Below are 24,821 nucleotides of genomic sequence, written 5' to 3' on the forward strand. Positions count from 1 at the left end.
GTATGAGCGTGCGTCCCCTTTCACACATCTGATACAGCACGGGACTTTCCGGGGGATGGATAAAAAGGAGCGTCTGGGAGACTGGAACATCCAAAAGCACCTCCGTCGTATTTGTGAGACTGAATACTGTTGGCTCCCCAAGAACAAAGAGCAGGCTAGACCTTCAGAGCAACAATTTTACCTGTTTATCTATTTACCCTTTAAAAGAGGGATCAAGAGCAACACCCAATAACATCAAATATGCTCCAATTCTGATTCCCAGAGGCTTTTAAATTCGGGAGCGTATCCCTGACCCTCTAGCTCTAAAAAGACGGATCAACCCGTACTGACAGAAGATCCCTTCAAGAAAAGCAGAGTACAGCTATCGAGTATGCAATGAGTCCAGAAGCCAGGTTATTTTTGCATCGATTTGATGTGTGCACACGTACACGTAGGCGTGTGTGTGTGTAAGAGAGGAAAATGAGCGTCAACATTCTGGTTGCTCAAAACCCGAATTTCCTACAGAAATTTCTATAGAAAAGCGTTCCTTTTGGAACTTCCAGGAGGAAAACAGCACAATGTGGATTACTTGGAACACAGAACTGGGAGGCATCAATTCATCACCAGTCTGCCTTCCTCAACGCCCTTTATTACAATCGCAGGGGGCCCAACCTACAACAGGGGTCTGAGAGCAGCTGCTAATTTGTTCCCTGCTCCAGAGCCCGTGTCTCATTCAATCCCTTTCAAGGACTGAACTTCCCAAATCCCAAAGCTCCATTTAATCTTTGGGTGGATTCCTCGCTCAAAGCATCCCAAGCACAACGTGGGCTTGGTGGAGGATCAGCACACGGATAAGCTCGCAGACCCTGGCACGCAGAGCTGAGCAGCACCGGCCTCGTTCAGCTGTTAATTTTCCCCAAGCATTAACGATTACTTCACGGAAGCATCAAGCACTAATCGCTGCTAATGTTACATGCTGGGCTCATGCTTAAGCCCCATAACTCCAAGAGCTGTGTGTGAACATTTTCTCATCCCCTCATTGCGTAAGACCCTTCCACGGCCGACACGTGCCAGGCCAGGCCCCATTTTGTGATTAGCCTGGGTTCAGGAGTCCCAGTTAGTCACGGCCTCACACACACCATCCTGCAGCCGTAAGCAACTGGGGACACGCAACCCCTGCCTTTTCGAGCTATCGTGTATCCTCAACGTCTTTTTTTGTCACCTTTATTGCCACTACATCACTGTTGACAAAGCCAAGCTTTACGATTTTCAAGTTTGTACAGCTGACATTTCATTAATTAACGTTCTTTGTATTGCTTCCTCTTCTAGCTCGCTGAAGGATGTACTATCATGGACATTTCACTATTTAATCTGTACCTCTGTACTGCTTGAGCTTTACCTCATGAGAAAAAAAATTGTTCCTCAATACTCAAAAAGAATTTTCCACATTTTAACAAATCTCTACATTTCACCCAAAACAAGATTAATAGACATGGATTGTTCATATTGAAGTAGTATGCAGATCAGGAGCAGAAAACCCACCAGAAGGACCATTCAGTGACAGTTTATGACAGTTTAAATCTTCATTCAAGACAGAAAATGCAGAAAGCAGATGTAAAAGTACAGATCTGAAGCAGGCAGATCCATCTGAGGCTACTACTTCAAAAAAAATAAAATTAAACTAGTTAGTATACACCCCCCCTCCTTTATCCAAGTCGCATGTTCCTATGGACCCCTTGTATCCTTGTATTGTTCCACGCCCTGGAACGTGTGTGGCCCTACCAGAAGCCAGATGAAGGAACAGGTTGAACTAAAGATTAACCTAGAAAAAAAAAAATCAACTTAAACTGCCACGAAACCACTGCCTCCAACTAGCACTTACACCGAGTTCATAATGGGACTGTTGACATGTGGAACTGAGCAACCTTTAACACCACAATGTCAGAAACCTAACGAGCTACTGCCTAAATGCATTTCCAGAGAGGCTGCAACAATTTAAAACATGATTTAATATTCCCACAGCCTAGACAATGTAATTAGTGCCCGGAGATAAGTCCCGCTAAGGCACTCCTAGCAAGACTGTTGGAATATTAGTTTCCTAAATTTAATTCCATGCAACCAGATGCAAAAAGAACACTTGTTCATTTAGAGTTTCTGCACTGAAAATGAGATCAACTTGAATCAAGCCTACTTCCAGCTTCTAGTACACTACCACGTGGCTGCATACATCTCAAGCTGATTGCCTTCTCAGTGATGCCTCAGAGAGAACTATAGTTTGTTAAAAATCTAGGAAGAGCACATGCAACTTTCTGACAGGCCCTTATTAAAAGAGAATGACCCACAGCACCTAGATGACTTTATTTGAAAGGATGCAAAAGTCAACATTAGAATTAAAATAATTTTATTTCAATGTACATGAACTGAAATAAAATAGAATCATTGTTATTTTTCAACTTAAGAGTAATATTGCTGGGCTGGCCCAATCACAAGCACTCTCCACGACGAGGCAGCACGAGTAACTAGACCCAGTTCATCATTTTCTGGGCCAACTGAATTCCAAGTACTACTGTCAAAGGGTCCTCCAGCACACAGCAAACTCTGTTTTTGAGAACTAAGACAAGCCATCAACACTTTGCCTAGGCAGAAGCTTTAAGTTGTGTTCCAAGGAAGATCTCCCTTGAAAAATCCTGTCCATTACTGAAGAAACGGTACACAGCATGCTGCGCTACATCTAACAGATCAAGGCTTCTCCCGAACGCTTTTCTCTAGCCTACCCTCCCGTACAAAGCACCCGCTGTAAAAATCACACGTTCAAAACCACAGAATCATACAAACCCGCAAACAAGGCTGGTTTCAATATGCTTGTTGCTATGTGCTATTGCCCGCTGTGTCAGCTTCCACATGCAGTGTACATAGATGGCAAAAGGGCATTTCTCTTGACCACCACTTTCAGAAGTTATGTCTGTTTTTACAGCTTATAGTGCAATACAATTAAGTTACTCAATGTCATGATATGGCACCATAAGGTAAGCAATCTTCGTTGAAATGCACAATTCCTGGTACTAGTAATTTGCAGTGCTTTTACCAATAACAAGTAATAAGATTAAAGAGAACTGGAAAAGGAACTGATAGAGAAAATTCTTAGAAGTGTCTGTTGTTCCTTTGATGAAGGAAAAAGGGAACTGTCAGATTCAAGGAAAATGATGGGAAATAGTTCTTCACACAACACACTTAAGTTGTGGACTCCTTGCCATGTGAGGTGGATGCTAAGAAGATGCAATGAGGACTTAAAAAGATTTCTTTTTATCCAGCAAATGCTTTCAGATATGGAGTTCCCCAAGCCACAGACTGCTCAAAGTATGTTTTGGGGAAGCACCGCTATCTGCTCACCCTTTATTTTTTCCTCCCCTCTCTTCCTTGTGCATCTGCTTTTGGCCACTGAGCCTGGATATTAGGCCGGATGGACCTTTGATCTGTCTTGGTACAGTTTGTTCTAAGTTACTTCAAAACGCTTCATAGATGTACTCTCAAAGATGTACTCTTCATCATTTGCAACATATTATTTAGATAGGACTTAGATTGTTGAATTACAAATGACCTCCAAAAGAGGAAAAAAAAATATTTAAGCTTTCTCCTGATATGACCCAGTTGTATAAAACTGTATAGAAAAGTGAGCGTTATGTGCAGATGTAGTGAAAAAGCAATAAGCTTTATAAAAAACATTCTTAAAAATGTACCAAGCATAAACAAAAGATGGTTTACAAATACGTTTAACTATTTTAGTCATCATCAGAATCTGAATCGTATTTCTTCCCTCTGATGGTCTTCTTCTCCAACTTTGTGAAGCTTGTTCCAAATTTCTTTTGATTTTGAAAAGGTGGCTCCATCAAGTTTCCACTAGAGGAAAAGAGTAAGAGGTGTTGATTAAAGCCATATTTTTGCAGACAGTAAGCAGCATTTCTAATTACTTGTTCCTCCAAAAAAACCCACAAAACACTAAGAGAATAAAGCCCTACTCCCTAAAGTGACCCTAAAAAGCGCTGTGGGATGACTAGCATAGCGCTTTCTGGGCAAGAGGGCCTGGACAACAACAGCTAAGACAGGAATGTGAGTGTACACAGCACTTGTGATCAGAGCTCAGCAGGAAAAAAAACTGAAAGGGCTTTTTGTGGCAAACTGATGGCTCTAAGGACAGCCATTCATCTTATTAAACAGTAAACAGGGAATTACACAGAGGCTTTTTACACCAAAGGAAGAGACAAAAGTACAAAAGAAAATAAACCAGGAAGAGACTGTGGAATAGAAACAGAGTCAAAAATGGGTTTTGTAGCGCCAGAAGACACTTTGTTCCACCTCTACCTAGGCCAGATATGGCAATGTCCTTATCTAACACCGTGCACAGCTGGTGGGGCATGGAGGGACCCACACCTTGTTCCCCATGTTCACATAAAGCTGGAGGTCCCACACGTCCTAGAGCAGGGGTGTGCAAGAGGAGGATCCCCCTCCTCGCTTAGGGTGTACATGCTTTTAACTCACATGAGCTGTGAGGGGCTTGCATCTCAATGTCAGAGTGAGCAATTAGAACCTCCTGGAATTAGCTACAGAAGGGTGGTGGGAAATTGCTTATTACCACTTTGTAGATAACATGTTACTGATATTGATCCTAAATACACAGTTCAATGATTGCTAGTTAATTACATGTCAGCAATTAGCCAATATACCACTTGAATCCTGATTTTGCTGAGATGTGACCTGAGCAGTTCTGAACAGTTTTTTTTTTCCCTCCTAAATACAACGTATCCTTTCACCATCTGCTATTCCACAGACTGAAGGAAACAAAAACCACCAAAAAAGAAAAGAACTCAACAAAAAATTGTTTCTAGTCTGTTAGGAGAAACTCCAGGGAATACGTAAATGGATGTGGCCAAGAATGCTGAAAATTTAGCAAATTCAGTGCAGCTTAGTTCAATTTCACTGAATTATTTCTCCCATAAAGGGTGTTGCTGTCTAGAATAAATATCCAGACTGCCTTTGATTCCATTGTGTTTGCTTCATACTGAACTGCTAAGTGGAATTACAACTTGTTTTGAATTATAATTTCTGCTTTACTCATCAGAAGTTCAACAGCTAATTAGATTTCTCCTTTAAGATCTAACAATGTCTCCTGTCAAACTTTGGGAAATAGCCATTGAAATGAACTATATAAGTATATAAACTATATAGACAAATATAAAATAGAATAAAAATATAAATAAAAAAGACACTCAAAAAAAAAGAAAACTAGCCTAAAAAAAGATAAAGATTTTGACATGACTGGAAAGCAAAGCAGAAGGTGCTCTATCATTTCCAGAAAAAATAGGCTATTGTGACCTAAGCTATTAGCCTATTGTGAGGCCTTGTGTACCAAAATCCTAAATGTGGGCAGTTACAACGATTATCTTGTACTGCCAAACAAACAATTTGCACTTTTTTATGCCGTCTATTGAAAAAAAAGTCATATGCAATATGGATTAAGGTGCCTCTTAAGTACAACCTACAGTTTTCACTTAAGTGGATTAAAATGCTCAAGCTTGACATCTAAGCTGTTGTAGGAAGGATTACATTAGACACGTGGCTGGGCCAGGCTTTATCAAAGCAGGGTTGCTACCCTATAGCAGCAAACAGCAGGAGCTGTGTTTGTTTTTTATTCCTGTACAAAAATGATGTTATAAAGATCATTATAATATCTCAGTATGTTGCCAAAGAGGTGCTCTTTTCTTTCGCTTGCCAAAGTACACAGAAGAAATAACTGGATTGAACTCACTTGTGTTTTAAAGCATACAAGATATCAAAGTTACAAACTTTCAGTTTCATCTGTCCGCAAGGACGTTCTCCTCACACTGTATCTGAAAATAAACCAATCACAAAACAATTACCTGTAATTAATTATGTCTGCACAGCCTAGTCTCCACTCCAAGGTCTCTGTAGTGAAGTCATCCGTGTTACCGAGATCAGTGAAGCCAACAACATAGTCTTGCGATTTTCCATCTTTTATTAGTGCTAGAGTGGGGATTACTTTGATGCGCAGTCTCTCGCATAAGAAAGGAGATTTTTCTGCATTTAGTTTCAAGAATTTTGTCTCAACGTGCTTTTTTGCCAATACAGTCAAATGCTTGTCCATTATCTGACACCTGTCAAAAAAAAAAAAAAACACAAAATGTTTGTTAGACTCAATAAGCTGAAGAACACATTGCTTTACAGCAATGTAAAGAAGAACTGTAAAGAGCTATTTCTATCACGTTACTTCCTCAGATACAACCTATACAATTAAAAATTTAGTCCCAAGAGAAGCTGTGTTTTAAAGGTAGCCAGATTTAACAACTAATAGAATAACGCCCTGGAGCACCTTTAACACACAATTACACCATGCATTTCTCTTGTTTCTTCCTAATTACACCACCCATGCACCTGACAGCTTCCCTCATTTCTTGAGGCCTCTATTTATTGATGGAATTTCCCGTACTTCTATTCTTCCTGCTTCAGCTCCACTGACTGTGAGCTTAGGAAACTTCTCTGCAACAGATTTCACATCTTCATAGAAGTACTGTGCACACATTACAGAGCTTTAGTTTTTTAGTCTCTGCCTCCACAGCTGAGATGCAGTAACTTGCTGCATAGAAGAAATTATTTTCAGAGTGCTTCAATAGTGCCATAAGCAAGTATTTCACTTTTCTGTTAAAATGTAGTAAGAACGAACATACAGTAATTGTTTCTCAGTTAAGGGGCAGTAACATGAGCTGCTCAAAATAATTGTCAGATGGAAGACATTTGTAGGCTTGTCATCTTTGAGTGGTGAGGCTCAGCTGCACAAACTCTGTGATGTGGCTGTCCTTTAACTAGAAGGGAAGGCTGAATAGATCAGAAAGCTGGAATGGGCAAGGATGAAAGCAACTTGATACTGTAGTTGGAAAACCTGACACACCAGCTTCAAGCTGGTTGTCACCACTACACATTTCACAAAGAACTTTCTCTAAAGTTCCTTCTCCTGTCTGAGTCTACAGGCTTCATTGGTACAGAAAAACCAAACACCCCAAACCTGTTCTGAGCTAATTATTTGCACAGATATTCTTTCAACTTTGAGCAAAAGCTAGCTGAATACAGCTGCTTCAAATATTTTGAATTGTAGAATGGTTTTGATTGGAAGACCATCTAATTCCACCCCCCACCATGGGCAGGGACACCTCCCACCAGACCAGGTTGCCCAAAGCCCCATCCAGCCTGGCCTCAAACACCCCCAGGGATGGGGCAGCCACAGCTTCTCTGGGCAGCCTGTGCCAGGGACTCAGCACCCTCACAATAAAGAATTTATAATTTCTAGTCTAAACTTATCCTCCTTCAATTTAAAACTATTTCCTCCTGTCCCATCTCTGAATGCCCTGACACAGAGTCCCTCCCCAGCTTCTCTGTAGGTCCCCTTTAGGTACTGGAAGGCCACTGTAAGGTCTCCCTGGAACCTTCTCTTCTCCAGGCTGAAGAACCCCAACTCCCTCAGCCTGTCTTCATCCCTAACAGAGCTGCTCCAGCCCTCTGATCATCCTCACGGCCCTTCTCTGGGACCACTCCAACAGTTCCACGTCCTTCTTACATCGAGGGCCCCAGAGCTGAATGCAGCATTCCAGGTGGGGTCTCACAAGAAAGCTCTTTCAAAAATAAACTCTCTACTTGTAAGAGTCAAAATATTTAACTTAGAAAACACAAGACACATGCCTCAGTGCATAATCCGGATTTGACCTCTTTCAATTTCTCACACTGAAGCTGTTTCAGTTTATGTTCTGTAAATCAGAGAAAACATAACTTGGGGAAAAAAAATAGGACAACCGGCTCCTCCTTCAACAAACAGCTCTATTTTGCAATTGCTTTTTAACAGAAAACATTGAGATAAACCCACCCAGGAATAGCCTACAACCCAGAACTTCTTCCAGGAATTCTTCCAAGGAAGTGGGAGATCTTATTTTAGGTTCCTATTTTGAGTCAGGACATAGATCTAGGTCCCTCACACCCTAAAGAAGTGACATAATCACAAAGGTACAGGCCCAAAGGGAAAACAGCTACAATTGGTATTCACAAATCCTTTCAAAGTCAAAACGTTGAATATTGAAGACGCTTAGACAGGATTTTGTTTACGTTTTGGTTTTTGGTTGCCAGAACTGCCCAGAATATCTCCATCTGGAATAACCAAAGTGATCTTTTTGAAGTTGCTATGGTCACTAAATTTAGAGCTGGCTCCCTCCAGCTAAATCAATGATGAACCACAGCAATCTCTCAAACGCTGCCAGAGAAGTTACGCATTTGTGTTCTAATCAACTATGCAAGAGGGGATTAATCCTTGTCAAATCATGTCAACTTTAGTTGGAATCAAAAGCTTTCAGAGGGAAGAAGGTATTGGAAGAAAAAAAAAATCAAGGAATTTGCATGCTTCTAAAAATCTGTATTTACTTATGAGATTTGAAAAGAGCTTTTTTTTTTTGTATACATCTATAAGCAAAAGGTTTCTTGAACATAGCTTATTTACCATACCTGAAAGTTGTATCTCTATAGAAATGGCAAACCACATTTTTACTTTCTTTGACTTCTTGGAAAAAGTCTCTCTCACTTGGGATTTCTCTGTACTCCCCATGTCCTTTTGAAAGCCACTCCTTATGGAAAAGGAAAGGAAGTTAATTAGTATTTAGTTAGTTAGTCCTGCATCTGTCATGCAAGCTCTACAGCTTTTAAGGAAAAAAAAAAAAGGAGGGGGCTTCAGTAAAAACCCATTTCATACAGTAATAGTTAGAAACAAATTAGGCAAAGGTCTCTAGGCCAGATAACGCTTCTAAATTGCCTCTTTCTCAACAGCAGGCAGGTAGCTGAGCACCTTCTTGTTTGCAAATACAAGTCTTGTACACAGTTGCTCACAAATCTGCAGTGTAACTTCCCTGTAAGATTAGACTAGTTCAAAGAGCACTGAAAATAAAGTTGTCAGAATTGGAGAACTGTAAATCTACAACTTGTGCCACTCTAAAATGTTTTTGCACCCTAGAAGAACTTGTCTAAAACTGACTCAAGCTATAACAGGTTATTTCTTTTGATCTTTCTATGAAAAAAATAGGGAGAAATAAGCCTGCAAAAACATAATGTTTATCTACTGAATATAGACCGAACTTGTCTTACTAAGAGCCAGGCTTCCAAAAAAAACCCTGACAACACAGGTGTTCATACCCATTACTCACAAAGTGAAGGGAGAAACAAATTCACGAGCTAACATTTACAGGCAATTTCAAACCTGCTTGACTAAACGTGCAAATACAGTCTGGGAAAAGATGATCTCCTAGATTTTCAAGGCATACAGTTAAGAAAAAAAACAGGAACAGCTTCTGATACAGAAAATTATACTGTATTAAAACACATATAGACTAAGCTAAATGATTAAGAGTGAAGCATGACAAAAACATGACATTTCAGCTTTCAGTGCAAGAAAAAATTACCATTCTTGATCTTGCAGTTGTGTTAGAGTTAAAAAAAAAAAAAGTGGGGGGTGTTGGAGCTGCTAGCAAATCAAAGATTTCCTGTAGACTAAATTACAACAGAACAAAGGATTTCCTGAATATTTTAACACGAACGTTGGAAGAAATTACGTGAATAAGTTATAATAATGCAAATCACGCACCGACTTATGCTTCAACAGCAGATAAGTTAATTTTCCTACACATTCTTATTCCAGAAGAATGTGGGCCATCTTACTCCTTTTACAGAGCAGTATCCTACTTTAAATTTGAAAATGCATGAGAACAATGAGGTGAGATCAAGTACCATGAAGAATTTTTACTGGAGAACTAACATGTTAACATCTAGAGCATGTCAAAGTATTTCAACTTTTGAAGAAGGACAACACTGGAGTCGAATATGAACTGTACTTCTGAAGACACACGAGCAGTGACACCTTCTCTACTTCCATCTTTAGAGAATCAAAGCAACTAACTCTGCCTCTCCTGCAGCATCCCAACCACACAACATTTTACTGCATTCCCATTTGAAAGCATGCCATTAGCCACCACAGGCAAAACATCTCCTTTTAACCCAGTCACCTGCCCCTCATCCCAATTTCTTTGTTTATGTTTGCATGAAGTTAAGTAACCTATGGCTCCTCTATTTAGAATTTAGGTCTCACACCATATGTTACTGAGACTTTATTTTCAGGAAGAACCATCTATGCTCAAGGAGGCTTTTGGGGGAGCATGAGGACTACAATTTAGCCAGATATACCAGGGACCAAAGCAGAATTCCTTTTCTGCAAGAAAAAATAAGCAGTCATACACAGCCAACATTTCATTGGAGTAGAAGAAGTGGGACAAAATTCCACCCTACAACAAGAAAAGACCCTGAATCTTTCTTCTGCAAAATACCTTAGAAAAAAAACAGGCACCACTCACATGCCTTAAGATACTCCAGAATTCAGAAGTATAAGGTACCAAAACACCTTACGATTAGGTTGTCTGAGAGGCTTATGACTTCAGATGACAACATTCAGTGAATAACAACACACTGAAATCTCTGTACTATACTCCTTGTCCTATCCTTATCATAAGATAATCACAGAGCTTCCTTTTTCCTGTGTGCTTGCTTTGTGGTCTTCAACAGGAGCAGAGATCTGCTTTTTGGATTTGTTTAAAATTAACAAAGTACAGAAAGGTGAAGAAAGAAGAAAACACTTAGGTCATGTGTACAGTTCCCCTAGGATTTCCAAAAACTATTACATTTTGCACTTCAGGAGTCTGTATTAGCACAAGACTTACCTGTTTCTGCTGTTTGGCCTTTTTCAGTGCTTCAAGCCTCCTTTGTTTAAGGCGTTCCAATTCATCTTCATCCATTTGGTCCAGCTTCTGCATTTCCGCATCCAGATGTTCTTCTACTACCTTGGTGGTCTGAAGTATTTCATTCTCCAGAACTTTCTGGAGAATTTCAACAGATGTATCAGCAGCCATCTTTAAGTGTAAAGCGATCCCTTCAGATCTGTGAAGAGAACAATACACAGAATTTACATGTAAAGAATTTTTACATAACGCAGTTGACATTGTACAGAAATAAAATGCAATGCTGTTTAAAGATTGCAGCATATGGATATGCTCGGTATCGAAACCCCCTCCGGGGAACGTCTGCACAATGAACACAGGTAGCAACAAGGACTCTAGTCAAGCCCTATTCTCCCCATCCCAGGGCCAGGTACCAACAGTGCACAGGAACCTGAAATTACTAATCAATATAACAAAGTAAAATTAACAAGTTCCAAAGGAACAGACATCCTGAGCCACATCCGCGTACCTTTAATTAACACTGGGAAAAGAGAAGATGCAGTCCTTCTGACTCCATCCTTCTGGGAGAAAGAGATGTCTGAGAATAAGCCTAAGCAGTGTTCAGCATGTGTTTTCAACAGTTTAAATGCATTAAGTACCTTATGTGTATTAACATGTTTGAATCTGAATTAATACTCCTCGCTCTTTAGCTAAAAGGAAAGGCACTCAACAGCAATCGCCTTTGGCAAAAACACTGCTTCAATTAATACAAGAAAACTGAAATTGCAAGCACCACCTTCTGGCAGCCAGGGAAAGGATTAAAAAAAAAAAACCAAAAGCCACTATCTTCACAAAGCAATTAGACACACAGCTAAAATCATTTCCTCTAAAACTCCCCCTCTCCAAATGCTTCAAAAGGCAGAAAACATTGAGACTAGGGGTGCTCGGAGAGCTAAGAGAACAAAATAGATAGTTCTCCTGAATAGTTTTTTATATTACATTACAAAAAACTGTCACTGTAATGAGTGACAGCTTTAAAATGGAAACACATGGACAGTGCACAGTGACCCTAAGCAGATTCTTTAGCTGCTGGCCACTGGTTTGATGCAACAGATCAGGGTTCTAGAATACTCTCAGCAACATTTTAAAATAGCCAAACTACCAGAACCATTGACTTTGCAAACACCTTGCATACAGAGGCAAGAACCCATTTTAAGTCGTGATGGGCAGGGTACCAGCACCATGGCGGTACTCCAAGTTTAATGCAATGTCAGCAGTGTTGCACTAACGCCACATGTACCACAGCCAGACCTGCTCTGGTCTGCAGCACCTTATGTGGGGTCTCTGCTAGCATTTCCTTTGTCTTTCTTGTATTTTGGAAGAATAGGAAGGTAGTAAAAAACTTACTGGTGTGGCTCACAGCCCACTAGGTCTTCAGGAAAGGGCTGAACGCTGCTCGGACAGGGTTAGGAAGCCGTATCCTGAAAAAAATAGCAGGGAAAAAGAGAAATCAGCCCCTCCAGCCCCCACTACGGCCCGAGCGCTCCCAGCTCTCCCAGCCACACCAGCGGGGCTGCGACCCCCGCTCCTCCCACAACACCCACACCTCTGCCGAGTCCCTCCCGGCCCCTCTTAAGACACAGCCGCCCGCGCCGAGCTCCCCACAGGGGGGCGGCGGGGCCGGTACCGACGCAGGCGCCGCGCGGCCGTGACGAACAACGGCTGCCCACGGCGGGCACGGCCCTTTAGCCCCAATTAGCTCCCTACCGGCCCCGTGGGCGGCCCTTGTGCCCTCCTCGGCCCCCACGGCCCCCTCACAGCCCCGCCACCGCTCACCCCAACACCGGAGCCAACACCGGAGCCAACACCGGAGCCGCCGCCGCCCCGCCTCGCCTCACCTCAGCCGCGCCGGTCGCGCCCCGCCGGAGTCTCGCGAGATGTTGGGAGGGGGCGGGACAACGCCCTCCTCCCCGCACTGCCATTGGCCGAGGCGGCTGCCGCTCCTCCCGAGGGTGGCCAGCGCGCGCGCGTGCGCGGTGTTATTGTGAGGGGGGCGGCGGCGGCGGCGGCCGTTGGGCGGCCGTTAACGGCCGCGGTGGGGGCTGAGGCGGAGGAGGGAGGGCGGGAGGGAAGGCGGGGAGGGGGCGCCGCCGCCGCCGCCATGAGCGGCCCTGAGGTAAGGGCGGCCGCGGGGGGCCGATGGCTGCGGAAGAGCGAGGCGGCGGCGGCGGGTGTGTGTGTGTGTGCGAGAAAACGGGGATATTCCAAACGATTAATAAATAAATAAATAAATAGTAATAATAAAGTTTCGTTTTTTGGCTTTTTTTTTTTTAATTATTTTTTTTATTTTTAAAGCGTTTCCTGGAAATGAGCGCGGCGGGTGGGCAGGTGGGGCGGGGAGATAAAGCTCCTCCGGCGGCGGTGGTGGTGGCGGTGGCGGGGGTGGGGGCTGATAAGAGAGAGGGGCGGGCGGCAAAAATAAAATAAATAACTAAATAAATAAATAAAATAATTAAATAATAAATAATTAAATAAATAATAAAATAAATAAATAAATAAATAATAATAATAAAGGTTCCTGTGTCTTTTTCGCCGGCTCCTGCTCCGGGCCCTCCGTGCCGGCGGGCGGCGCTGCGTGGCCGGGGCCGGGGCCGGGGCTGAGGCGGGGCCGAGGCTGAGGCTGAGGCGGGGCCGGGGCCGGGTGCGGGTGCGGGGCCGGGTCCGGGTGCGGGCGGCTCGCCGTATGCACGGGGCTGCGGGCGGGCGGCCGGCGGTGGCGGCGCTGAGGCGGGCGACGAGCGGCCGCCGCCATGGGCAAGAAGCAGAAGAACAAGAGCGAGGACGGGTAAGGAGGAGGAGGAGGAGGAGGCGGCGGTAGCGAGGCTGCCTTCAGGCTCCCGTCTCCGCCTCGTCCCTCCCCGGGAACGTGACAGCGCCGGTGCGGCGCCGCTGAGTCAGGCCCCGGCCGCGGCCTCGTGGCGGAGAGGGGGCCGTTGGAGGCCGTTGGGGCCGTTGGGGCCGTTGGGGGAGCCGGCTGCCAACGGGTGCGGGTCAGGGTGCCGGGTTGTGGCCCTGCGGCGGCTGAGGGTGCTCGGGGTAGAGCCGTAGCCACGAGGCCGCGGGCAGCGTGAGCCGCTGAATGCGCCTTTTTTTGGGGAGTACCCCTGCCAGATCTCGCTTTCTGGGCAGTACGAGTGTCTCGTTAGCCAACATTTGCCTCGTCTTCACTATTTTTTCCTCGCGCTTTTCGCCGCACCGCGCAGGCTGTTTGGTAGGGCCTGTCGGCATCGCGTGTCCTGGGCTGTGTTCCCCGGGTGCGCCTCAGGAGCAGCGCTGGCGGGGAGATGAGTCAAGAGTCAGCTGGGGAGGAAGGAAGAGGGGCTGGATTTTAGTGCGCTGCAGGAGGGTTGGCCTCGTGCTCTTTGTACGTGCTGCAGTAGGTGCCAGAACCATCAGGGTTGGAAAGCCCTCCAGGATCACCCATGTCCCCAAGCACCAGGCCCAACCTCTCCTTGCACACCCCCAGGGACGGTGACTCCACCACCTCCCTGGGCAACCCGTCCCAGTGCCTGACTGCTCCTTCTGAGCAGAAATGTCTCCTCATTGCCAGCCTGAACCTCCCCTGGGGCAACCTGAGGCGATTCCCTCTGGTCCTGTCACTGGTTCCCTGTGAGAAGAGGCCGACCCCAGCTCTCCACATATTCCTCTCAGGTAGCTGCAGGGAGCAATGAGGTCTCCCCTGAGCCTCCTCTTCCCCAGCCCAAACACCCCCAGTGCCATCAGCTGCTCCTCACAGGACTTGTGCTCCAGAATCACACAGAAGCCTTTGGGTCCTGGAGCGCTGCTCTCCTGGGCCCTTCCAGTGGCAGTGGTGGCTGTGGGAGAGACTCGGAGAGCCTTCATGCCCACCAGGTGCCTCGTCCTCTTCCGTGTGTCTGTAAAGTACCAGGCTCAGGCCTCTGTCGGTTGCCATGTGGAAAATCTCATTTATGGCTAAAAGAAGGAAGCTTAAAAGAGAAGCCAGCAGCTCATTGTTAGAATAACTGAAATCTGATTGTTACAGAAAAAGAAGGAACAAGGATGCAGTTAAAATAGCTTACCACCTCACTGCTGCTCCGAGCCCTACGCTTGGTGGTTTCACCCTGGGGGAGGTGAGCTTTTGTGGAGAGCTGTCAGCATCAGGTGTCCTTCACGAGGAGCGATACGAGTGCTCGTGTGGATGGTTTTGTCTTCCTCACCATAGGAACCACATGAGATCATTTTTATATGCTTGCTAACATGCTTTTATGTCTTTGCTCTTGGTCTGCAGCTGCATGCTGTATCCAAACACCCGAAAGGTGGCCTGTCTTTAATACGATTTCTTTGTTCTGTTTATTACCCCTAAACCAGTTCTGTCCAGGTCCCTGTTTCTTTCAGCTGACCTTGGAGAGCTGTGGGGTGTCCGGTGCCGTGCCCTGTACGAGGCATCTGTTTATGTCCCGTGCCTGCGTCTCCACCTCTCAGCGCCTCTGCGTTCATACCAGGCCCGTGTTTCTCTGCTGCGACGCTGTGCTAGGGTTGGGAATACCTCGTTCTGTGAGGGTAACTGCTCCCTGCGTGAAGCTCTGGTTGCAGCGTGCCAGGGTACACAGCAGTGAAGCCCAATTAGGCATGGACACCTGGTCAATTAGAAAGATTGCTGCCACGGCTAAATCAAGCAAAAGTTACAGGCGGCTTAGGAGAAGTTCAGCCAAAGCAAGCTTGAGGCCTTGCAAACGCAGCACAGCTCACCAACTGCTACCGGAGCAGCAATTCTGTGTTACGGGGCTGCAAAGCACGTGGCAGTGCGAGGGGTGAGCTGGGGGACTGGCTTGGACACCCCCAGTCCCTCTCCTTGCTGTTGCAGTTCCCCTTTCGTTCCCTGACAGCTACATTTTAGATGCAGTCCCTTGCATCCCTTCTGGCTGCACGCAGCAGCTCAAGGGCACAGCTTGCAGCGCAGAGGAAGCACATGGGAAGATGCAGGTGTGTGTCAGTGTGGCAAATGTTGCTTTGGGCCCTGGTGTGACAGAAGGGAGATTTTCTGCTTTTCTCCTGACGTACTGAGACAAGTTACAGGAGGTACCCGTCATCTTGACTCTGCCCTCCTCCTCTTTTCCCCTTTCACCCCCACAGCTTTGACTTAGGTTGTGAGGTTTCCCCCTCCTGCATTTCTGCTGAGTACAGCAGAGGCCTTGCTGATTAGGAATGAATTATTTCCAGGTAAATGAGGCTGAATTTTGGCGTGGGAGCCGGCTGTAAGTACGCAAGGACGAGTCCCTGAGGGAGGCGATAGCAGCGGTGAGTAGGGCAGGAATGGGAATGTGGGATCACTGCCTGTTACGAACACGCTGCTGTCCGAACAAACACACCTTCAAAGCCGTTCCTGCTCTACCAGCACCTCTGCTGCGCTCCCGTGGAGTTTATTATTGCCTCCTGCCCCTGGGTTGGTGTGCGTGGCTCCGTGGATGAGGGATGTGTTTATGCAGGGTGGCCAGGCGGCGTGGTAGAGGTGCTTTGTGAAGGTGAAGAGCGTCTCGGGTCGTAAATCGCTGCTGGGCCATATGGAAGCTGCCTTAATGGCTTCCCCTGGAAGCCGTGCGGCTGTGTTGGTCGCTCGCTTTCAGATGCAACCTCCCAGCAAAGCTGTCAATAAAAATACGAGCCATCTGATCATCCAGACACCCCTAATGGAAGTGTGGGTGTCTTGATGTGTAATCTGGCACCTCCTGGGAGCGATGGTGCTGTGCTTTGGTTTTTGGATAGGGCTGTGATGGCAGAAGGTATGTCAAGGTTCTCCCCTGCTGTTTTTGTGAGTTTGGTATAGGATTTTTTTTTTTTTTAATGCGTGGGAAGCAGGGCTGTTTTTAAACTGCAGAACTGTGTGCTTTGAATTCAAGCCTCACACTGCTGCTGTAGATTTTTCGAGTCAATGTTCTATAAGCAGTAAGCTACAAATAATTTCCTGCCTGGAACCTCAATCTTTCCCCTTGGCTTTCTCAGCTTTTCATATGCATTTTTCCCCTCTTCTCCCAGCTTAGTCCTCTCTTTCTTTTCTTCTTCGTAGTTTTCTTCAGCTTCCAGCACGTAATCTTTAGGTGTGTTTGTTCCTGTGCCCTTTGATATGGTGAGCTGGTGCCTGGGCATACCGCTCTGATCATTCATGCGTATTGCTTTGGAAGTTACAGGTGCCAGCTGTGATTCTGCAGCCAAGAACGAACACTGCTGCTAAAATAAGACGTACGGTGCTGCTGCTGCTGCTATATATTGCTTCCTATTCTGCAAATTAAATTGCTGGCACCGTCTATTAATCATTCTGCTTGGCCCTTTCTTGTTAGAGTATTAAATGAAATCTTTTAGGTGTTGCCTTGGGAAGTTCTGTGGAGGCTCCAAAGCCTGCAAGCACCTGTAGTTGAGAAACATTCTGTACCCCAGAAAATTTACAGCAGCTGTCTCTGTCTGCTTCTGGAGAATAGTTCCACAACAAAGCTTCTCCAGCAGCTGATAAGCCCCCGAGATCCCTGTTTTGCACATCTCATTTGGGAGCTGCCAGGATTGTGTATGGAAAGATGGAGTACAGCAGTGCAAAATAACTCCTCCGTTAGAGAAATTTATTGGCCTGTTCTACTCAAAAGTATATTTATGCACTCCCCAAAGCTATGGTTTTTAACATAAGCATTGCATATTTGTAAGAAAACCGTTTTTATACATTTTGTTGGATATTTTTTTGAAAGCAAAGCATTATATCACTGCATAAACACTGTGAGGATCCTCAAACATTTGCAGTAATGGCAGCATAAACCACAAAGCGCTGCCATCCACTTGATAAAGTGTTAGAAGCAGTTTTTCACATCTAGACCTCGATTCTCTTCATCTGTTACCTTCACCAAGGCATCTAAATCTAATCTATAATTACTGTTTATGAAAAGTGTAGAAATAGCTGCTGCAAGCCAGCAGGCATTGCAGAAAACTGTTCCAGTTCCATGAAGATCTCTGGAAAACCTCACGGGGAATAAAGGGCTTTATGGTAAGTTAAACTTTGCTGCTGCTGTTGTTGACACTTGCGCTATCCAGCCAGACAAGCTGACAGCTCTGCATACCTCGGCCGGTTTTAATTGCATTAGCACTGTCCTGTTTTCCTGACTCCAGCCTCGCGTGCGTTGCCATATGCTTGTTCTGTGCAGTTCACTGCTCAGAAGCTGCCTGGGACTCCGTGGTGTAGCTCTGGACAGAACCTCCAATTCAATAACTTTTACTACTTGCATGATATTCCTTATTTTTCCTTTCTCTGCCAAAAAATAAAGTCCCCTGGACTGTGAGGAAATCATTCTGCACACAGACTGTGTGTGCACGTAATCAATTCAGTCACTAAGCTTGACTTGCTTAGAAAAAAAAAAAAAAAAGTGCAGTGCAGCCAGGTGGGTGTTCTGGTCTGAAAGCAGCTGGTATCTCACAGCTGATGTGTGTTTTGATCCCGGTGCTTGCAGCACTGATGACTTATTCTTCTTACGTGTCATTTTTATTTATTTATTTTTTACAGTAGTCTGGAGATTTTAAACGTGAATATGCTATTTTAATGCAGAAATGTGTTCCTTTAGGTGCACGCTGCTAGATGAAGTATGGGTTTAGTTGTAGTTCATGTGGGTGGGTATCCTGTGCCTCTCAGGATTATAGATTATCTAGAGTGTGTTTCAGGAAGTGGTTTAAATTGTATCAAAATCAGAACACATCACAAAAATGCCATGAGAAATACACAGAAGCTATGAAGCAGTGGACTTGGGGGTCATTTTTGTCATGTGTGCTTTTTCTAAACAAAAAAAGCCCAAAACTAATCGTTCAGGGGCAATTGACTGATACTTCTGTACGTAGTGCTTCATATTCCATGCTTTTAGCCACCTTGGGTCCTAAACACTTAAACCGAGCCTTGAAGAACTGTGTTTCCCCCCCCCCCCCAGGAGCTTGAAGGTCTTGAAGTTTTGCTATACCTTTGTTTAAGTGGGAATTTTAGGTTGTGGTGAGGGGTATTTTTGTCTAGGATATGTAAAGGAGACTTTTTTGTCTGTTTTTTTTTTTGTACCTTTTTTTTTTTCCTCCTCCCTACAATCTGTTGGGGTTAAGGGTTACCTTTTCTGTGCCTTTTTCAGAAGGTTTGGCCTAGCTGATAGTTATTCCTGTCTCCTTCCGTGGCCAAACTTGAAAGAGAAGGCATGACTCTTGAATTCTATGAAACGAAATCATTATCCTGAGAGCCTGAATAAAAACCAATTGCCCTTTTAGTCAGGTCTTACTTCCTTGCTGCCTTGTGTAATTAGGTAGCTTCCCCAGCTTCCTTCATCTTCCTGGGGAACATAGGGAGGTGCACTTCTGCATCATGCTTGACTGAGTCGACCTGGTGCTCACGTGGCTACCCCTCACTTCGTGGCCAGAGGAAGGAGTGCAGCTCGTTCTTTCCCAATTTTCAGACTCCTGCATATGCCTACATACCTTAACACCTGTGAGTTAAGACATCAACAGATATGCCACACAGCCTTTGTAACTTGCTAATTTAGTTATGAGCTGATCAGCTCCTATTTAGAAATCCTCCCTTATTACTGGGCTTAGCGACCCACACGTACAGAGGATGGGTAAAGTGCTTTAGGGGGGTGACGATAAAGACCTGGTTAAAGATACACCATTTTCATTTGGTCTCCCACTAATGCAAAACCAAACAGATGGCTCAGCTTCTTTCAGCCTTTTTGAAGTTCAGGTTGTATGTGTGTTTTTTTTTTTTTTTTTTTTTTTTTTTTAAGCAGAAGCAAACGACTTAATGACGGTGATGTTCCTTTGAAGTTGGCTAGGGGAGCCGGTGTCATGCAGATGATGAAATATCTCGCAAGTGGCCTCAGCAAAAATGAGCCTTCTGATTATGCAGGAATGTGGGCAGCGAGTCTGCAGCAGTGACGCAACTTTCTTGCTGTGTCAACTTTCTGTCTCTTCTGTCCCGTGCGCGTGAATGCTTTTTTCAGTCTGCCTTTAATTGCACAGCTTTTTCTGACATCTGAACTTCTTTACAGAGCCGGTTTGAAAGCAACCCTGAATAAAATATTTCAACATAATTTTACTTATTATCTCAGCTTTAAAGCGCAGGCAAACTTTTGTGTTGCTCTGCGTAGCACTTGTACGCTTTGAGCAAAAGTCAAAGAAATATTTGTAATCTTTGAGTCTGCATGTACTTTTTTGTTTTGGCAGGAGAGTATTCTCTCTCTGACTTTGTTTGCAAAGCTGGCTGTTGGCTTTCCAGTAGTTAAAGGCTCGTTCTCATCCCAAGCTAAATTCTGTTTCTTTTTTGAGTTTCATTTAACTAATTTCAATGGAGTGAAATTGATATAAATGAGGGCAGCTCGGCTCCTTTGTATACTGCTAATTAATCCCATTGCTCCACTCTTTCAGTTCACGCATGGATTAATAGTTTTCTATTTCTCTTCCCGCTGCCTAGTCGGGATGCCATCCCTGCCTCAGAGGCACGCGGTGCCTGTTCCTAATGAACTTCTGCTCTGCGTTGGGGCTCGTGCAGTGCAGGTGCTATTACAGGTGTGCTCAGTCATCATTGTGGAAGATCTTAGGAAAGAGCACGAAGAAAACATGCGTGTTTGCTGGTGGTCTTGCTGGTCGGTTATCAGATTTCCTGTGAAATGCTGCTGTTGTTTTACTCACGCAGAAAGCCGGAGGAGCTCGTTTGGTGAGGAAAGGGAGTCACACATTTGGGCTGCAGAAATTCAATGAGCAAAGGAAAATGCAAGGTGTACTCATCTTATTTCGATGGCTGTAGTCCTGTCTTCCCCACGTTTGGCCTTGTTTGCTGGGGCAGCGCTCAAGAAGGAAGCCTTTGTAGTTTCTAATGCCCAGTTTTTTGTTTGTCAAGCTGCAAAAATCGCTTGAATATATTAACTATGGCAGTACTTGGAGTCACTTTTTAACCTGTCAGGGAAGAGATGAATGATAATTAAAATACTTGTAACTGTTCTGAAATATTTCATTAGGAAACTACTAAGTTTTTAATCATATTTTAGTTAAATCATATCCTGTGGCATGACAACTTCTGGTGAGATTTGAGCTAATTAACCCCTGTAATATCCTAGACTGCAAAAGACAAGGCAAAACTTCAAACTTTCTAGCTGCTGCAAAAATCAGTCTCTCTAATTGTACACACGAGTTAGAAGCAAAAAGGCAAAGAATGCCCTTAAAAGACTAAAGCAGACCAGGGTGTATGGAAAGTAAGATTAACATAAGCCTGGACATCCATAAATCAAACTTTATGTTAGGGTGAACTCTGGCCTCACAATGTCTTCCATGGGGAATTTCTAGGTTCTAGCTGTTGCAAGCAATTGCATCAGAAAAAAAAAAAAACAAAAAAAAACAAAAAAAACCTTGTTCCAGGATAGTTCCTCATGTTAAAATGAAAAAACAAAGCACACCCAGCAAACCAACCAACCACCACCGTAAGGTAGGTGCTATTTTAGTATTTTTCATCAGATGTTATAATAGCTGAGGCTGTGTATTGTAATTTTTAACTGGGGTTTTAGTCTTAAATGTTGATTCCTTGGTGCACAAGCAAAAGAGGCAGTGGGATGGTCTGTTACAGATCATATGCATATCAGTCACAGGGACTTTCTGCTTTTCTGACTCAATACCTTGCAACTGCTTGGGATGTTATAAGTAGGAGAGCTACTGGCCATCTTTGTACATCTGACTGAGCCGAGGTAGGTGACAGCTCCTCATTTATTCCCAGCTCTCTTAATCTTCACACTGAAAATGTTTCATACTTCTTTTTTACAGGCAGATTTTTTACCACTTTGTAGTAAACATGTAAACCAAGTAGCTTAGATTGGATTATTATTAGTATTTTTTGAGTGTCACTTTCTGTTGCTGTGCTGACGATGCTGTGGTTTCACCAGGGATGTTGCTGAATTTCCTGTATTGCTCCTGCCTTTCTTAACCATTCTCCAAGTACGTATTTGGGGTGGTTTGGGTGTATTTGATCCTGCTGAGGCACAGAATTGTGTGCTGGCACAGCATTTGGCTGGCGGCCCACTGAATATGCAGGAATCTAGTAGTAAGTGTCTTGCTTTTTCACTGTGTGATGCAGGTTTTCAGTAGTCCGTGCACACAACTAATGCTGGAACCCTTCAGGCAAGAACAGCATCTTTAAAATATTGAAGTAGATGTTCTTGATGTTCTATCTAGGTCAGTAAGGTCGATGTTTCTTCAGTATGAATGTTCCTATATGCTACCTGCAAAATGGTTTTGAATGTTCTGAAGCCCTGTAATCCTGTTTAAAGGGCAAGCAGCAGTGAAACTGCATAGGGGAAGTACAGAACCCTTTTTTTTGCTCAGGGTTGTAATTCTGAAGTTTTGTTTGGCTTCTGAAATGTGGTAATTCCTGCGTACTTGTTATGGATTACTGCTATCTCCTTTAATCAGCCTGACTGCTGTTTCTTCTCCCACTGCATAGTTTTGCCCTGTGTTTGGCACAGATGCCCTTGGAGGCAGCCATTTAATGCTCTGAAAACTGCTTGCTGAGGTTTGTGAGTGGAACGTGCACACCTAACTCTCGCTCCCCTTTACTGCTGTTTTACCGGTACCAGAACTAGGGGATGAGCAAACTCTCTTCATATCTGGCATCAAAAATAGAGGCTGGGATCAAAAGCATGTGAATAAGAAAGGTGGCTCTGGCTTCGCTTCTGAAGCAGCCTCAGAAGAAAATTAGGCAAATGATCCCTTCTCAGCAGTGCAGTAGCACTCAGCTCTCAGCTTCGAGCTTTCCAGGTCTCCTTGATGCTCTTCAGTGCATGAATCTGATCGACAGCAAGTCTTCTTGGAGTCCAAAACATAAAGAGCTTGAATAGCTAAAGTCATTCCAGTCATATATAGTTTTACATATATAAAGATCCTGATGCAAAAGCAATTTGGTGACAAAATTGAAAACTGTTTGAGTATACTGGTGCTTTCAGGTTCCTCTGTCGGGTACTCTTGGGGTTGGGGTGAAAACCCTTGCAAGGGCTGAATTTAGGGCCTAGGGAGGATGGGTGGGACCTTCTGGAGGACTTGGAGGAGGAGGTTCCTTAAGAAGGTGCTTGGGCTTCTGAAACTTGGGGTTGTGAAGTACTTAAAGGTAGAATCATTAGAATTCAGAATCCTAATTCCAATTAATGAAATGATTACGTTGTTGACTGCGTTATACATTTCAAAATCTTCACAACAACACAGAGTTGGCTAAGAGCCCTAGACCACAATTTTACGATAAGGAAGTTCAAGGTCAGTATGGAAATAAACTCTCAGTCACGGGAGCCAGTATCTGAACTTGGCTTTCCAATGACGTTCGTGCTTTACAGCTCTTTAAAAGAATCATAACTTTCTGTATTGCGGATGAACGCGTGCAGTCTTAATTTTTACTTCATCCAGGCTCAAAGCCTGCTCTGTCTTCTCTTCCAAGTGGAAATGTGGCGCTAAGTGTAGATTTCTTGGAAAGCTTTGACTCTTCAGCTGCGGAAGCCAAGGTTAGAAAGAGTCTTGCGCTATATTTATGCCACTGTTGTGACAGCTGAACTGTCTTCCTTGTTATTCCTGAATTGTTCTTACCGGTGGGTGTTAAAGCTTAATGTCTGCCAATTAGTTTTTTTCAGTGTTTGATTTCAGATATTTTCCCCCAAAGAAGTTTTCCTTTTCAAGACTCGAGCAGATTTAAAACCGAAACCAAAACCCACCCGTAATGCATGTGCCCCTTCTCCCCTCCCCTTAAAGCCTGGAAGACATAAAGCGCTAGAAGCACTTTTTGCCAGTAGCATAAAAACATGTGTTTTATGTTTGTACATACTTTCTGCAAAGTTGCCATGTGAAAAGTCACTTTTGAGGCTATCCATGTAAAATACGAGCTGTTTAAAGGCTTAGTACCTGCACAACCATATGGGCAGGCCCCTCTAGTAGTGCCAGTTGGGCAGCCACTACTAGTAGTAGTGGAGCTTATAGTTTGGTCTCTTCAAGCTATTTCAGGCTGGGATTTGACTTGATCCCCTCCACTAAGAGTAGAAGAAGGTAAGCAGTTGTGCTTAATGATCTGACGTGCTGTACTCGATGCAATAAAAAGTGCGAGGCCTGCGCGTGGGCCTACGTGTGACATAGTTAGCCTGCTGCTAGGGCTCGACTCTAGGTGTAGAGGTGATGGGTGGCATTTTTATTTCAGCTGTCTGTGCTGCCTCTGGGGCACAGCCAGTTAAACTGCGTGTAAAAACAGCTCTTAAATCGCTGAAACACCAAGTCAGCTGTTTTTAAGGTGCAAACGGCCAAAAAGTTGAGTCTTTCCTCTTGGGGCCTGTGGAGATTGGTTTAGAAATCTTGCATTCTCTGTTTGAGGGTTACATTTCTTTAAGAAATATACTACTTACTGTGTCAGCATGTAAGACAGACTATTAAGTACATTTGAGATGTGCTTTTTTTTCCTCTTGACTAGAAGTATGTATCCCTGGCAATATCCTGTACAGTGAGGAGATTCGTCATATTGCTTTATGTTTGGCTTGTTCTATCACCATAGAAGAAACCTTAAGGTCTAGAAAATGCAAATTGTCAATATTTAAACAAAAAGGAAGCACATTGATACTTGTGCTGTTGTAACAGACAGTATTTGCCCAGTATTATGCCCAGTTTTGGGGATAAAATGGGTTGATGGATTTCAGCCTTCATTTGTAAAATGGTTCTTTGAGCCCTCTACTTTTGCTTATGTATGAAGTAGTCCTTCAAAATTCTGATATTCAATAAATACTTGATTTTATCTGTTAATATTTGACTTACGGATTTATAAATTGGCCATGCTGAGACTTCGGTAGTTGGGAATTTGCTGGTGGCTTGGTGGTCCTGAGTTTTGCAGAAATGTGTTTCCCTTGTTTTGTGGATATAGATTCAAATATTTGGTGGGCCAATTGTGTGTTGTAAGTGGGTGGCAATAAATGAGAGAGATATACACGGACAGAAAACTGTTCTCTG

General features: G+C 44.1%; 2 protein-coding genes across 3 annotated transcripts in view; one reads left to right on the forward strand and one right to left on the reverse strand.

Annotated features, from left to right (window-relative positions):
* Positions 1 to 2,366: 2,366 nt before the first annotated feature.
* On the reverse strand, positions 2,367 to 12,712 carry TXNDC9 (thioredoxin domain containing 9). 2 transcript variants are annotated; one of them, XM_032207431.1, is made up of 6 exons: positions 12,686 to 12,712; positions 12,195 to 12,268; positions 10,791 to 11,007; positions 8,536 to 8,654; positions 5,895 to 6,149; positions 2,367 to 3,876 (listed from the first exon to the last, which is right to left on the reverse strand). In XM_032207431.1, exons 3-6 carry the CDS (start codon positions 10,977 to 10,979, stop codon positions 3,759 to 3,761), a joined length of 681 nt encoding a protein of 226 aa, XP_032063322.1. In that variant the 5' UTR covers positions 10,980 to 11,007; positions 12,195 to 12,268; positions 12,686 to 12,712; the 3' UTR covers positions 2,367 to 3,758. The 2 variants fall into 2 exon arrangements, with proteins under 2 accessions (XP_032063322.1, XP_032063321.1); XM_032207430.1 differs by lacking the exon at positions 12,686 to 12,712 and adding an exon at positions 12,624 to 12,685.
* Positions 12,713 to 13,528: 816 nt separating this feature from the next.
* Positions 13,529 to 24,821, forward strand: part of EIF5B (eukaryotic translation initiation factor 5B) — a 32,061-nt gene continuing 20,768 nt past the window's right edge. The window contains exon 1 of the mRNA XM_032188123.1: positions 13,529 to 13,632. Coding sequence (XP_032044014.1) covers positions 13,598 to 13,632 — 35 coding nt within the window. The 5' untranslated portion in view covers positions 13,529 to 13,597. The remainder of the gene's footprint in view (positions 13,633 to 24,821) is intronic.

Source organism: Aythya fuligula, chromosome 1 (assembly GCF_009819795.1).
Source record: "Aythya fuligula isolate bAytFul2 chromosome 1, bAytFul2.pri, whole genome shotgun sequence".
In the NCBI taxonomy this organism is placed as follows: domain Eukaryota; kingdom Metazoa; phylum Chordata; class Aves; order Anseriformes; family Anatidae; genus Aythya; species Aythya fuligula.

What these genes read in the sequence shown, in the direction of transcription:
- TXNDC9 (XM_032207431.1), bottom strand. Translation starts at nt 10,979, where the DNA reads ATGGCTGCTGATACATCTGTTGAAATTCTCCAGAAAGTTCTGGAGAAT. An exon ending in AGGCCAAACAGCAGAAACAG is followed by an intron (nt 8,655 to 10,790) that starts GTAAGTCTTGTG and finishes CTTTTCCATAAG; the next exon opens with GAGTGGCTTTCAAAAGGACA. An exon ending in TATAGAGATACAACTTTCAG is followed by an intron (nt 6,150 to 8,535) that starts GTATGGTAAATA and finishes TTTTTTTGACAG; the next exon opens with GTGTCAGATAATGGACAAGC.